Genomic DNA, 16416 nt, shown 5'->3' with positions numbered 1-16416 from the left:
AGTTCTGTGTCTCAAAGCATGTGGATGACCAAAATACTTCATTCAGGTTGCATGACCTTAACTTTATAATTATGCAAATATACTTTTTGTGAAATGAAGTTAGTCCATGTTTTGTACGGTACCTTGACATGCGAGTCGTCATATTTGTAGCTCAATAATACATGATGTTAATGTTCGGAAGTTATCTATACAATATTTTTAATGCAAGAGAAACTTATAGCAGTGGATGGAGCACAACATGTTTTTTTCTCTCACATCACAGATAGGGAAAGCATTTTCCTCATCTCTCTAACAACATGACTCTCCATTTATCTTAGCAACGTTCACAGTGGGAACCATGGAATAGGCACTGTGCTGTACGTCAATGTGCCTTTCTGTAAACCGCAGACCTCACAACCGAAAAAGCTGCACCCCAAATGGCCAAAGTAGCTCTTGTGGTTGGCAATTATAGGAGTCACCCAAGATCCACAAGAAAAGGGAGTGGTTGTCCACAGCAGTTTCTGTAGGCATGTATGCAATGGAAGCCTCTGCCTCAAAATGGCAACAAGTGAAACATCTCTCTCCTCTCTCTATTTGGCTATTTCCTTGAAAGCTTCCTCATTTCCTTCATGGCCCCCGATTTTGAAATGACTTATCTTGATGAAAGCAATTAATTGAAAAACCTATCCAGTCTTGTCATCCATCTGTTTTGATTGGAAAGTAGAAAAATGAAGCCATGTGTTATATTGACACGAAGCCCATGAGAGAGCACTTGAGTGTGAGCCGGTGAAGTTCACCGAAGTTGCGGTAATGAATTGAGGTTCGTCCACGATGGCGAACTCCCTTTTTCTTAAATATGTTGAATAATTGATCAGTATTTGTTACCGCATCAGTGACCACCAGTGAGTTTTTAATTTAACTCATCCATTCGGGTTCATTAAAGGAACTTAATAAACATCTCGGGGACCAGGCGGATGAAGCTTATGTTATGTTGTGTTGTATGTCCCTTGCTGCATCTATTTGTGTCTGTCTGGTTTACCGCTGCGTTTAGAGAGGTGGAAGTTGACCAGTAGCTGTGTTACAGCATGGTATGACCAGCCTCTAAATGCAAGGTGAATATAGCTCTGGTTACATCACTTCCCTGCGACTAGCTGGTCGGGATAGGGTGGAAGGGAGGGTGTGTCTGTGTGTGAGCTTAATGTTTATGCCCGTGCGGATTCATCACACTGAGCCTGGCCAACTCTTCTGACAGATGATCAAACTGTCAACAGCAGAGAGCGAAAGCTTGTGTACGGCATGTTCCATCAACCATTCAGAGACTGCACGGGCTATATCAAATGTGGCTTGTTGCTCAACTTTGTTTCTGTACAGAAACTCCACTTTTACATGGCCCTCAACAAGTGAATGGCACGGACGTAGCCGTTCAAATGGCGACGCCGGGGAGAGATGGTTGTGCGTTACCGTTGACGCCTCGTTCCATGCAGTCTACCTGTTCCGTCCCCCTTCTCCTCCTATCCATTTTTCTTTTTTTACTGTGCTGCTGATCTGGCCAGAGGAATGCCTATCTGCTACTGCACTGCTGGTGTAGCTCATGCCTGGGATGGGGAGGTGTGTGTGTGTGTGGTGGCTGTACGTGTGTGGTATGTATGTATGTATGTGTATTCAGAATCAGGTCCTGTCACTTTATCCACCCCCCCATACACATTCCCACACACTCTGACCCCCCCTACTCTAGGGGTAACTTTCCAGTCCTGTAGTTGCAGCATGTCTATGTCTCAAAATAGGGCTATCTCATCACTGCTTCACCTAAACAGGGAGCTCTCTCTCTTTTTAACTCTCTTTAACTCTGTTTTCTCCTTCTCTCTGTTGCATCTGTGCGCTTCCCAGGAACGGACAGACTAGACTCTGGATTTAAAGCCTGAGGTGGAGTGTGGAATTGTGATCGCCGATGTCTGTCTAACCCAAATAAGTCTCCCTGCTTTTTGATTTTTATGACGGTAAGATTTGTTTTTGGGGCACTCTTGCACTTGCTGTCTGTGAATGAAAGGTCATGGGTTTTGCTGTGTTTGCAGGTGTAATGTCAGTCAGAGTAGGCTTTGTTTGAATGGACATGCCTCACAAATCATAGGCAGTCAACCACTTGCGTATTAGTGGACTGGATGTATGATATTGATAACAATTCATAAGTTGTCATCAAATCAACAATGAGGGGCAAATGTGAATGGAATAGTCCAGCAGTAATTATTTGCACTCCAAAAGTATGAATAATTAATTAAGGAGTGATAAACAAGTATTTATTTTACTTTTTTTTAAAGTTTATTTGCTTTGTTTAGTTTTGCGTTATAGTATTTGATTTGGGTAATTTATTGTTTTTGATTGAGAACCTGTACTTTTTTTTTTTTGTGATATGATTAGATTGGCTACTATTTGTCTGTTGGAACAGAACAGTACCACTACATCGCAGCACTACACCATAGCCAAACCCAACAGTGGACAGGACAAAAATGGTTTCAATGAAAACTGAGGTTTTTCTTCCCTAACCTCAAAAAACCAGTATTCCGCTTTCATTTGGAACACGGAAACGTCAAACCCAAACCAGGCTCTTCAAATAACCTACAATACAGGCCACAAATACAATACGTTGCTTGCATTTTCACTTCTAACATCTTGGCTGCCTGTCAAAATGATGTATGGCCTTTAGTGCTTTTGCCTCTGCAATCTTGTCAATGCTCATCATGTTTACACAGCCTCACTGGTCCTGTGCCACTTGGCTGTCATGAACCCTGATGTGTCATCATATTGCAAATGCAACATGGCTAAAATAATGAAAGAGAGGGACAATGGGGGGGGGGAGATGGAGGTAGTGGAATGGATTTCATTTTGTGTCGTACCAGGAAGACTTCCATAACTCTCCAATTTGAACCCATATTGAAAGCGAACCGAAACCAACCAATTCCCCAAACCCTCCACTGCTTTTCTCTCCCTCTCCTCTCTCCCTCTCCTACTTCATTCTATCCTTTTAACTTCCACAGAGTGCATCAACACCAGATCCTTTTTATTTTTCCCCCTCTACAATGATCTGTCCATTAGGCTAGTCTCTGAGGTGTTGTGGAATGCCACCTTGACCCCCCCCCCCCACCACCACTTGAGTTCACACACACATGCAAAGAGCGAGAGAGAGCATGCAGCTCGCTTGGCCCTTGTTCCCCCTGACCACACACACACACACACACACACACACACACACACACAGGGACACTTTGTTGCATACCCAATGGCAAATGGGACAGAGACATTTTTACCCCTGCAGGGTTGTGTACGCACAGTGATCAATCGATAGGGCGTTAATGGATGGAATGTGGTTCAGTTTTATTTAGAGGCAAAGGATGTCAGTTTAGTTCAGGAAGAAGAGGGCTTGACTGACAAATAGCCAAGAGGGCTCAGTTGAAGTATTTGCAGATGTATCATTAGTTAGGTTGAAAAATGTTGAAGATAAATGTGTCTGGTTTGGCAACTCATGTTTCTTTTTTTCATCTTCCTCATACCATCCAGTTTAGGGTCATTTGTTAAAAGGCCCTGTCATACGCAAGGACAAACTATCTTCCAAAGATTGCTTTGCAGCGAGCAGTGAAAAACAAGCCTCTTGAGTTACAATGCCGTGTAAGAATGTGAAACTCGGCAAACACGAAAGCACAGATACACTTATGCGTGCATACCGAACCACACGCGTACAAACACATGCATGCTCACACACACGCAGGTTAACAAAAACACCCACAAGTGCAACAGCACCCACAGACATGCACACACAATAACACACACATTTTCAGGACTATGTAATGTCTGCTATTGCTTACCCGTTAGCTGGGAGAGTAGTGTGTCAGGGTTGTGTCACAGCTAAACTCTTTAGGCCTGTTGCTATTTGATGACGGTGATGAAAATAGACGTACGTTTGTCTGTAACAAGAGCCCAAATCACCAGGAGGGTACTTAAAAGTATTATTCTGGTACACGGAATAAAAAGATTGAGACTGCTACCAAAACAAGGGCTCTCCAATCCAACTCCACACACCAAGAGTTTGTCTTTGACATTCTTTACATTTCAAACCTTTTGACTTTGTCACCTTTCCAAGATACTTTGACCTCTGAGTCTATAAACTTTGTTTGCACCGGTGACCTTTTTTGAGCCATGTGCCCTACGACCTCACTGTGAAATGTTGAAGTGGGAGGAAGTTGCCTAATTGCTTCTGGATAAGACCATTTACTAACGGACTAGAATGTAAACGCAAATAGAGTTCTCTCCCTGCTCCAGATCCCCTCCGGTGCCCCCTGGAGGGCAAAAGACCCTATCTAAGGGCCACTCGCCCTTGTATAAATACCCCCTTATCATCCTACTACCCGTAGTTCACCCTGCTCTTGTGTAATTCAGTAGATCTATGGGGAGTTAATACCATTGTTAGCTACAGCTAATCGAATATTTAAACAATGGTCTGTTGTCATCTACTTTTTAAAATCGTGCCTGTCTAGTAGCCTGATGGTAGGCTAGGTCAATATCAATGTTATATCCAACATGTATTCATTGAGTGGGGTAATTTCTTAGCCACTCCGCTAAATGTTTCCTTTGCAAGGATGCAGGGGACGCTGTCCCCCTTTTTGCAGTTGAAGGACAATTGTCTTAGCATGACATCACCCCTCCTGGTTTGTTCCTGCAGATAGCCGCATTCACCTTCAAAAACCTTTAGCGTTAGCGATGTACCATTAGCATTCTTTGCACTGGAAGGGCAATTCTCTTTGCGCTTGCTGCTTCACCCCTCATTCCACTTTCTCGCAGATGGCCACCTTCACCTTCAAAACAATTAGCAGTTAGCTATTATCATTAGCGATGTAGCATTAGCATTGAGCCTGCCTGAATAATGATCCTCTCTACACCGAAAGGGCATTTCCTTCAGCACGAGGCTAGCTGCTTCACTCTTACTACCACATTCCCTCTGCCTTCAAACTCATTAGCAGTTAGTGTTAGCATTAGCATAGGAGTGTTTTTAGAACAATGAGGCTCTCTCGCCTGCTGTCCAAAGACTCTGCAAGTCCCCTGTGGGGCTTTTCAGCTCTTCGCACGTCACGAAAGTTCTTCTTTCCAAGGCTAAACACCCAATTAACAGACGGTGCTCTCGCTCCCAACTCCCCCGCAACGTCTGCCTCCTCCGCCCCGCCTAACCGCGAATAGGAAAGGTCAAGCCTATTAAATGGATGTCAGGTCGGATTCACAGAGATTGAAAGACAGTATAGAGGCCCTCGCCAAGGCTTTTTAGTTGCAGAGCTGAAGTACTGCGGTTTTCTTTTCTACCTAGTTGCTCACCACAATGGATTGATTCATGTCACGATTAGAAGCGTGGAGAAGGAACACCGGCAGTGTTTGGGGCTCGGCCCTCCAAGCATGGAGTCGAAAAGCTCTGCGCCCTATGCCCTCCTAGAACTTTAGAACCTAGTACCCTTCTTAGCAGTGGCCCATTTTAGGACCCTTCTCAGATGCTTAGCAGTGACTTTTCACTGATTTGACTTACCAACCGTGGCCTGTCAGTATTGCCTGCTGTTTTACAGAGAAAGTCTCCATAAAGGGACTGTCTGGCAGGGCAGATAACGAAACTGCTTTAACAGTTAGTCAGCCCATGCACTGTGTCGCACAGAGGGATCGAAGGCCCTGTCGCATTACAAGATGGCTTGAAAATTAAAAGTGTGGCTTTGACTATTGTATCTGAAATCAACTGTTTTGCCATGTCTACAGCATTCCAGTAGACGATTCCACGAGACTCCATAGTGATGTCACATGGTGCCACGTCTGCCAGGTCTATTCATCAGGGTATGCAATATGGACGTGATGGCCTGTGGACAGACAGTCCTTCAGTAGAATAAAGATGTGTGCTGAAATACCGCCGCTGACGAGGCTCCTCCACCGTGGCCACACAGACACACACACAGACACAGTCCTGCCAGACTGCAGACTTTGTAGATCTGTAGAGATAGAGAGACTGACTGAGAAACTGACAGGACCACAGATGGACAGGTAAACAGAATGACAGAGATGGGCAGACAGAACAACAGAAAGAGTGCCAAATTGAGCCAGATCTATAGGCAGTCCTTTCACTCCAGGCTACCTTGACTTGTTTATCACCATCCACATCTCCACACAATGGTAGAGAACCGCATTTTGAATTCAGACAAATTACTCGTGATAAATACCTACTTTTCTGATGAACCGGTTCTATCTTGTTTTGGATAGCGGTCCATCTCTACACTGCAATTGCTTCCCATTAGCACTGACAGTTAATCGCTATGGCCGTGTCCCAGTGGGGTAGAGGAGACAGCTGCAGCAACTCTTGAGGTATTGTTCACTGCTAGAGGACCTTCCTGCCATACAGCTTACATAACGCTACCATGCTAATCGTAGCTGTCGCTAACGCTAATTCCCTTTCTCTGTTTCTCCCTGTCTCTATTTCCGTCTCTCGTTCTGTCTTTTTTACTCTGTCGCTTTGCCCCATCTCCCCCTTTCCTGCCTCACTCTGTCTCCCTCTTCACTCTTCTAATCCTCATCCTGCTCCTCCACAGGTTTCTACTGCTGCCCTATAACAGTAGCACAGTGACCCACACTGGACAGAAGCAACATCGCAGGTTGTCACATCCTATTGCTTCCCCCCCCAAGCCACAACGCACAGAGCAGGGCCTTGTGTTGCGTAGTTGCATTAGCTTACATTAGCGCTCTCAGGGCATTGGCTACTGCTCGATGATCTGACACAACCCTGCTGGACAACTGTTGTTGGACTGTTGTTGCCTCGGACCCAGTATGGGTAGTGGGCACAAGGGGGTCAGCGTATTGTGTGTGTGTCCCATCCCGGGATCATTTGTTCACACAGAGGTGGTTTCGCTAATGGGTGGAGAGGTTGAAGAAACAGATGCCAGGTAACAGGGAGATATTATTTTGATATAAAACTGTTAAGTCCAGTGGAGGGCCTGTTGGGGATCAAATGTGATATGGGGTCTAAGCAGTTCGATATTTTCATTTTAGTCATTTAGCAGACGCTCTTATCCAGAGTGACTTACGGGAGCAATTAGGGTGAAGTGTCTTGCTCAAGGGCACATTGACAGATTTACTATACCATAGCAGCCTTTAGCCCATGCCGCTTTACTAAAATGAGATGGTGTTCTCAAGTGTCCTACACTAGCTGCCTATTTGGCCGGGTCTGTGACTGGATTGTCATACTACATATTGTTTACTGAATACTACTTTAGTACTGTACCTCAGTACTAAAAGCCTTCTAAATAATATGAGAATTCTGGGAAAAGGTATTCTAGAGTGGCCTATCTGGCCAGGACTTTGACCGAATTCTCATCAATGTACTATGCAGTAAAAATACTGGGGTATCTGTACTTTACTATTTATATTTTTGACAACTTTTACTTCACTACATTCCTAAAGAAAAATTATGTACTTTTTACTCCATACATTTTCCCTGACACCCAAAAGTACTCAATTGGACATGATTTGGAAAGGCGCACACCTGTCTATATAAGGTCCCACATTGCATGTCAAAGCAAAAACAAGCCATGAGGACGAAGGAATTGTCAGTAGAGCTCTGGGACAGGATTGTGTCGAGGCACAGATTGGGAAGGGTACCAAAAAATGTCTGCAGCATTGAAGGTCCCCAAGAACACAGGTGCCTCCATCATTCTTAAATGGAAAAAGTTTGGAACCACCAAGACTTCCTAGAGCTGGCTGCCCGGGCAAACTGAGCAATTGGGGAAGAGTGGCCTTGGTCAGGGAGGTGACCAAGAACCCAATGGTCACTGACAGAGCTGCAGAGTTCCTCTGTGGAAATGGGAGAACCTTCCAGAAGGACAACCATCTCTGCAGCACTCCACCAATCAGGTCTTCATGGTAGACCGGCCAGACGGAAGCCACTCCTCAGTAAAAGGCACATGAGAGCCCTCTTGGAGTTTGCCAAAAGGCACATAAAGGTCTATCAGACCATGAGAAACAATATTCTCTGGTCTGATGAAACCAAGATTGAACTCTTTTTAGCCAGAATGCCAAGTGTCATGTCTGGAGGAAACCTGGCACCGTCCCTATGGTGAATCATGGTGGTGGCAGCATCATATTGTGGGGATGTTTTTCAGGGGCTGGGAGACTAGTCAGGATCGAGGGAAAGATGAATCTGCTCTAGATCGCTCAGGACCTCGGACTGGGGCGAAGGTCTACCTTCCAACAGGACAACGACCCTAAGCACACAGCCAAGACAACGCAGGAATGGCTTCGGGACAAGTCTCTGAATGTCCTTGAGTGGCTCAGCCAGAGCCCGGACTTGAACCTGATCGAACATCTCTGAAGAGACCAGAAATAGCTGTGCAGCGATGCTCCCATCCAACCTGACAGACCTAGAGAGGATCTACAGAGAACAATGGGATAAACTCCCCAAATACAGGGGTGCCAAGCTTGTAGTGTCATACCCAAGAAGAGTCTTGGCTGTAATCACTGCCAAAGGTGCTTCAACAAAGTACTGATTTAAAGGCTCTGAATACCTATGTAAATGTGATATTTCTGTAAAAAAAAAAGTTTACCTGTTTTTGCTTTATTAAAAAAATATATAATCCATTTTTAAAACAAGGCTGTAATGTAACAAAATATGGAAAAAGTCAAGGGGTCTGAATACTTTCCGAATGCACTGTATCTGATATATATGAAGAACATCCACTGGCAGCCATTTGAATGACAGGCTTTAGTTGATGGGCACATTTTAATTTACAAATTGCGCGACTGCTTTGTCCTGTTACGGTCACTGGTCCTAGATAAGATGTTACTCTTAGAGAATGTGTTCAATGTGTGGACAACAGTGGGTTTTACTGACCTTGGATCAGTTAATAAGAAACTGTTATAATCCCAGATTACAACCCACATTTTCATCCATTTCCTTCTCAGCAGTTGTTCTGTACAGCAGTGGAGCTTTTGTGTTTTGCTTTGTTTATTGTTTTGGGTTTATCTGATTTCATTTCAAAGCTTAATGGGAATCATGCTTTTGCTCGGACAATACCACTTCGAAGTGCCGGGCCAAAATACCCATATCTGAAACCACAATTAGAGCTTTTAAAATGATTGTGTTTTGTTCATTGTTTTGGGTTTATTGGATTTCATTTCAAAGTTGAATGCAAATCATGCTTTTGCTCCAGACAACACTGCTTTGAAGTAACGCACCTAAATACCCGCAGCTAAAACCCCAAGCAGCCCATAAAATGGACCGTATCCACTAATGGCATACCAGCCTTCTCAAGCTCTTATTTTGTTTCCCAGGCGTCTCTTTTCCTGTGCCACCGGCCGTAGCTCCCCACATATTTCCCACAAAAATACACCATAAAAATAACTTGGCCCCAATTCTGTTAATTGTGGGAGAGTGTAATTGTGGATTGTATCCTTTTTTCCCGTGGCGTTGAAGTGTCCCGTCGGCATTCGGTCAATTTTAAGGGGAGTCTCAGACTCCATGTCTTGACCGAGATTAACTCTGGACTTGACAGACATTCCTTTGCTTTTACATTTCTGGTCTTCATCTCTCTTTCTCTGTCGTAGAGAGCCTGGCAAATTGGTGAGGATATGGTTTATTCTCGACCCCAAAGAAAATTAACTGGGACTTTGAAACTTTGAATATCTAGGACTTCAATTACCTGTAATTTACCTCAGGATATTGCACTTAGTCAAACTCTATTATTGTCCAAACATTTTTCACAGACAGTTTAAGTAATTCTTTATGCGTGCTTAAAAATAGACCAAACCAAAAAAAAGGCTATCGGCTGCATTTTTGGCATGCGTCTTTAAATAGCCCTTCCCCCTGCCTCCTTAGGACTTGCTTACATCTTGCTAGCGCGTGGGCACTGTGGGGTCATGACCCCTTGTAGATGAGAACATAGTCAGCTTATCTAACACCGGCTGTCCGAGTCGCTCATGTGTCTGCGTACACACAGACACTCATGCATGCTGTACGAATTCAAACAGTCTGGCCATGTTCACCAACTAACCTGAACTGACACACAAACACACACACACACACACACACACACAAACAGGAACCTTCCATGTACACTAACCAACCTGAAAACACACACACTCCTCTTTTGAAACGCTGTATGTTTGAATGTGTGTGTATGTGCATGTGACCGCGTGTGTATCAAGGAACACAGAGATTGAAACCACTATTTGCGCCTGGTATTTTTCAATGGCAAACATTCTGCCTCTCTATTTTATATGAACATTTCACTGAGCGTAACTGTAATGTTATTACCTCAGTCACGGACAGTGACGAACGTCAAACAGCATATAGCATGTCTCTTTTGCATCCACTATTTAATCAGGCCTTTCCTCTAAAATACACCAACCAGCTCCTTTGAGATATAACCATAGCTTCTAATATGATTAGATCTTCAATTTGAAAAATCTGTATTTGGAGAGGGAGAAGTTGGAGACTTTTCCCCCCGAGATCTTCCTTGACGTATAAGGGTGCGTCCCAAATGGCGCCCTAGTTGCTGTTAGTGCAGTACTTTTGACCAGGGCCAATAGAGGGTATGTCCCAAATACCACAAGTCTGTTTCCAATGTACTTCCCCTATATTTACTGTCACTGAGTGATGCTCGCGGACGGCGCTTATTGTCATTTTCTGCTGATTTTTTTATTTATTTTTTACCTCTGGGCTTCAGCCAAGTCCATTTATATCCCACTGTCATATTAGCTGTGACAAGAGGGCCTGTCTTGATTTCTATTAGTCAGCTTTTTTAAAAACTGCATTCCGCTCGCTTAAATGCATTTCAGAGGGGCCGTCTAAAGCATCTGCGATCGCTCTCTCTTACTCAAATAAATTGTGTGGCCACTTAAGTTTTGTTGAGGTCATTATTATTATAGGACTAGCTCCGATGGTTTGGAAAAGTGCCAAGTCATCGGGGAGGAGGAGGAGAGGGAGAACCACAAATGGCCACAGAGAACGCTTTAATAGTCACCTCTCTCTCCCAGGATATCAGCATACGCTGACGAGGACTCTCTAAAGTGGAGAATGGTGAGAGGACGCTCTTTGTTTACATCCCTGTTAGGGAGCATTTCTCCTTCGCCAAGATAATCTATCCACCTGACAGGTGTGGCATATCAAGACGTTGATTTAAACAGCATGGTCATTACACAGGTATACCGTGTGCTGGGGACAATAAATTGCCACTCTGAAATGTACAATTTTGTCACGCAATGCCACAGATGTCTCAAGTTTTGAGGGAGCGTGCAATTGGTATGTTGACTGCAGGAATGTCCACCAAGATGTTGCCAGATAATTTAATGCTAATTTCTCTACCATATCCCACATCCAACGACGTTTTAGAGAATTCGGTAGTACGTCAAACTGGCCTCACAAGCACAGTGTAACCACGCCAGCCCAGGAACTCCACATTTGGCTTCTTTACCTGTAGGATTGTCTGAGACCAGCCAACCGGACAGCTGAGGAGCTGGGCTGGGCCTTGCTCATCAGTGGTTGGGCCTTGCTCCCAAGTTGGTTGGGTCTATGCCCTCACAGGCCCACCCATTGCTGCGTCCCTGCCCATTTATGTGAAATCCATAGATTATGCCTAATGAGTTTTTCAGTTGACTGATTTCCTTACATGAGCTGTAACTCAGTAAAATCGTTGGATTTGTTTAAAAATACATTTTGTTCAGTATTTTTTCAGTGATTATATACACAACTTTCCAGAGATCTCCACCAACACCTAAATTACAATCTACGGATAAACCACTGTGACCCAATAAAATACACTGCTCAAAAAAATAGAGGGAAAACTTAAACAACACAATGTAACTCCAAGTCAATCACACTTCTGTGAAATCAAACTGTCCACTTAGGAAGCAACACTGATTGACATTCAATTTCACATGCTGTTGTGCAAATGGATTAGACAACAGGTGGAAATTATAGGCTATTAGCAAGACACCCCCAATAAAGGAGTGGTTCTGCAGGTGGGGACCACAGACCACTTCTCAGTTCCTATGCTTCCTGGCTGATGTTTTGGTCACTTTTGAATGCTGGCAGTGCTTTCACTCTAGTGGTAGCATGAGACGGAGTCTACAACCCACACAAGTGGCTCAGGTAGTGCAGCTCATCCAGGATGGCACATCAATGCGAGCTGTGGCAAGAAGGTTTGCTGTGTCTGTCAGCGTAGTGTCCAGAGCATGGAGGCGCTACCAGGAGACAGGCCAGTACATCAGGAGACGTGGAGGAGGCCGTAGGAGGGCAACAACCCAGCAGCAGGACCGCTACCTCTGCCTTTGTGCAAGGAGGAGCACTGCCAGAGCCCGGCAAAATGACCTCCAGCAGGCCACAAATGTGCATGTGTCTGCTCAAACGGTCAGAAAGACTCCATGAGGGTGGTATGAGGGCACGACGTCCACAGGTGGGGGTTGTGCTTACAGCCCAACACCGTGCAGGACGTTTGGCATTTGCCAGAGAACACCAAGATTGGCAAATTTGCCACTGGCGCACTGTGCTCTTCACAGATGAAAGCAGGTTCACACTGAGCACGTGACAGAGCCTGGAGACGCCCTGAAGAACGTTCTGCTGCCTGCAACATCCTTCAGTATGACCGGTTTGGAGGTGGGTCAGTCATGGTGTGGGGTGGCATTTCTTTGGGGGGCCGCACAGCCCTCCATGTGCTCGCCAGAGGTAGCCTGACTGCCATTAGGTACCGAGATGAGATCCTCAGACCCCTTGTGAGACCATATGCTGGTGCGGTTGGCTCTGGGTTCCTCCTAATGCAAGACAATGCTAGACCTCATGTGGCTGGAGTGTGTCAGCAGTTCCTGCAAGAGGAAGGCATTGATGCTATGGATTGGCCCGCCCGTTCCCCAGACCTGAATCCAATTGAGCACATCTGGGACATCATGTCTCGCTCCATCCACCAATGCCACGTTGCACCACAGACTGTCCAGGAGTTGGCGGATGCTTTAGTCCAGGTCTGGGAGGAGATCCCTCAGGAGACCATCCGCCACCTCATCAGGAGCATGCCCAGGCGTTGTAGGGAGGTAATACAGGCATGTGGAGGCCACACACATTACTGAGCCTCATTTTGACTTGTTTTAAGGACATTACATCAAAGTTGGATCAGCCTGTAGTGTGGTTTTCCACTTTAATTTTGAGTGTGACTCCAAATCCAGACCTCCATGTGTTGATAAATTTGATTTCCATTTGATAATTTGTGTGATTTTGTTGTCAGCACATTCAACTATGTAAAGAAAAAAGTATTTAATAAGAATATTTCATTCATTCAGATCTAGGATGTTATTTTAGTGTTCCCTTTTATTTTTTTGAGCAGTGTATAACAGCTCTAGGCAATCTCAACATATGTTTTTAGGGCTTGAAAATGGAGAGGAAGAAGGGAATACTACTATTTTTTGAGAGTTCCTCCTCTCCAGGCTTTCTGTTCGGTATTACCCACAGATTCTGCCATTAGCTCAGTTTATTTTGACTCTTGGGGGAGGATTCAATAAATTGCAAAGCCGAGAACTGAATAAATTCAAGTATGGAAAAAGTATTTTCCCACATGGAGTTTAAGGAAATGCATAATTTATCTGTACAGAGCTTCTACATCAGGCTCAGATAGAATTGCCTTTTATATCATTCTAAACATCTGTGGTATAAAAAGAGTGACGTTACGCTCATAACATACTCGGTGGTACCAGAAGTGTCAGTTGGATATGATTCGTAGGCCTACCCCAGACGTTTTAGTCAAAATGAGATTTTACTCTGTCCTCTAAGGGCACGGGGGTATGGGAGTTGCGCATAGTGCTGCTATATCAATTTGACTTCTGAATGTTATGAGTTTTCCCTCAAGAACAAGCCAACAAAATAACCAGAGAAAAAAATAAATTCTACTAATATTTATGCGAGATGGAGTCTGGCATTTTATGTCTGAACTTTGGGAAGGAACTACAGTCCCATTGCTTGCCCCGATGCACAATTGGAAGTTATTATGGACATTCATTTTAGTTGTCAACATTTTGATAGTGGCTCGTTTTGCACAGCAGGTCCCTTGATAGGAGGTTTACTGATTTTATTGGTGTCCCTAGGACTGGTGCTGTGAATCTTAATAGAAATATAACATTGTGCCATAAACTTCAGTAAATCATAAACCAAAACTTAATCCCCCATCTTGATTCAGAGCATCTATTTTCTTAAGGCTACAAAAGGTCACTCAAATTTTACAACTGCAGTCCCACTTTAACTGAAAACAGTGCAGTGTCAATCAGCTGATAATGTACCATCCTAGACTCATGACTAATCCACTGTTTTAATACCATTAATCAAATTACATCATGGAACAGGCATAATTTCTTATCAGATAATAATTTGGTGTATTACCCCCCACACCCCCCCCTTATTCCTTATGGACTTTATCTAGATCTGTAAGAGTCTGATGGTTATCCGACTGAAATAAAGCACCTGCTCTGAGGGTCTTCTTAATCCAGGATGATTGACAATGGTTTCATGCTCACAATGCCTAATTACCATCTCTAATGGATTGTTTCACATCCACTTTTGTAAGTGTGAAATGCCTTCTAAGCAATGTTTCCCTCTAAGCTGCGCAGCTCCCCCGGGACTGACGAAGCAGAAGAAATATCATCCCGCACAGAGAAGCACGAGATTCAACTTTCTAGAGTTTTCCCCATTTTTAGTTAACACTATCAACGGTTCCCTTGACTGTGGGAATTGTGATAGAATCAATGCAATATTAGCCACTTTCAATGCAACATACAGAAACGAAACAAACTAGGCAAGACAATTTCTTCCCAATTTTGTGATATCCAATTGTCCCATCGCTGCAACTCCCGTAGGACTCGAGAGGCCACGGTAGAGAGCTGTACGTCCTCTGAAACACAACCCTGCCAAGCCGCACTGCTTTTTGACAAACTGCTCGATTAACCCGGAAGCCAGCCACCCCAATGTTCAGTGTTTCCTTTGACACAACTGGCCACCATGTCAGCGTGCATGTGCCCGGCCCGCCACAGGAGTCGCTAGAGCACGATGGGGTAAGGAAGTCCAGACCGGCCAAACCCTCCTTTAACCCGAATGACGCTGGGCCAATTGTGCACCACATCATGGATCTCCTGGTCGCGGCCCGGGTGCAATGCAGCCCAGGATCAAACCCAGGTCTGCAGTGACGCAGACCGCTGCGCCACTCGGGAGGCATGCAATACTTATTAGTATGCAAAACTAACTATGCAAGAGATTTTGTTGTAGGCAGACTGCATCGGAGTAGGATTCTATTGCATTGACAGGCACCACTCAGGCCCGTACTCTACACAGACCAGTGCGCCATAACCAATCAGAGCTGTAGTAGGCCTATATGCAAAGTTAAGTGGCCATTGCAGTGGCATAGAATGGCACAATTCAACCATGGTAGTCTCATGATATGAATGTAATAGTTCAGACATAGTATGTACTCATACATGCAATAAGGAGCTCTGGTGAGAGCATCATGCAGTGACCGGCCATTCACTCTCTAATTGTATTCTCTCTTATCCGACCTCCCTTTTTCCCAACCTCTTTTTATCCTCCCCATCCGCCTTCCTCGTTTGCTGTTCTATAAACGATTATTCCGTTGATATGCGGCAACTGGCTTGTCTGGAGATTCATCAGGTGCTGGCATCTAATGCCTCGAAAACATAGCGCCGCCGCACCTGCCGATTTTAAATCACAGCAGTACGTGCCAGGTTTCAATATTTACAGCCGCTGTCACAACCGTCCCCATGACTGTCTGATACGAGGACTGTGACTTGTTTTTATAGGCATTAAAGCTTCAGACATTCGAATGGCTCCATGCTGACTCTCTGGTCGGCGGGACTCGGTGGAATTGCAGTTGGAGATGGGGCCCGGTGTGGAAAGAAATTTTAGGTGTACCTGCGTATTCCCAGATTCCAATTGGACACAAGTTGTGAATTGTAATTGTTCTCTCAGTCAACTTGCTTTGTGAAATAATATTGGACCCAAGTTTCTAAAGTGTTATTTAGTTTTTGCTGAACAAGTTTGAATATCACTCATTTGAAAGAGAAGATCCAGTGTCCCACCATAACACTTCCCCCGTGGGCCGTGGTGGCCACAGCTGCTGTGTCGCCGCTGGTCTGTCCCCCGGAAACATGATCCTTTCTGCCCCTGGCCCCTGGTTTGGATGGCGACAAGCCATGACGCCAGCCCCGGGTTTTACCCCAATGTGTGTAGCTGTGTGAGATTACTAAATGGACAGACAACTAGCCATTGGTATAGCAGAATTTGGCATCTATTGTTGGCGCTCTATAGAAACCCATCAGTGTTGGTCCCCTTGTCTAGCACCACCAACACTGGCTGTGTTGGCAAGACGTACGGCTTGTGTTTTTAAA

General features: G+C 44.7%; 1 protein-coding gene across 1 annotated transcript in view; it reads left to right on the top strand.

The window, feature by feature from the left end:
- The window catches only part of LOC112261386 (sorbin and SH3 domain-containing protein 2), an 85937-nt gene that overhangs the window by 13632 nt on the left and 55889 nt on the right, over nt 1-16416 (top strand). Inside the window, exon 2 of the mRNA XM_042330600.1 lies at nt 1867-1976. Within this exon, the coding sequence (XP_042186534.1) occupies nt 1971-1976 (6 nt within the window). The 5' untranslated portion in view covers nt 1867-1970. The remainder of the gene's footprint in view (nt 1-1866; nt 1977-16416) is intronic.

Source organism: Oncorhynchus tshawytscha, linkage group LG11 (assembly GCF_018296145.1).
Source record: "Oncorhynchus tshawytscha isolate Ot180627B linkage group LG11, Otsh_v2.0, whole genome shotgun sequence".
Classification (NCBI taxonomy): Eukaryota; Metazoa; Chordata; class Actinopteri; order Salmoniformes; family Salmonidae; genus Oncorhynchus; species Oncorhynchus tshawytscha.
This window is presented reverse-complemented; position numbering and strand designations above follow the sequence as displayed.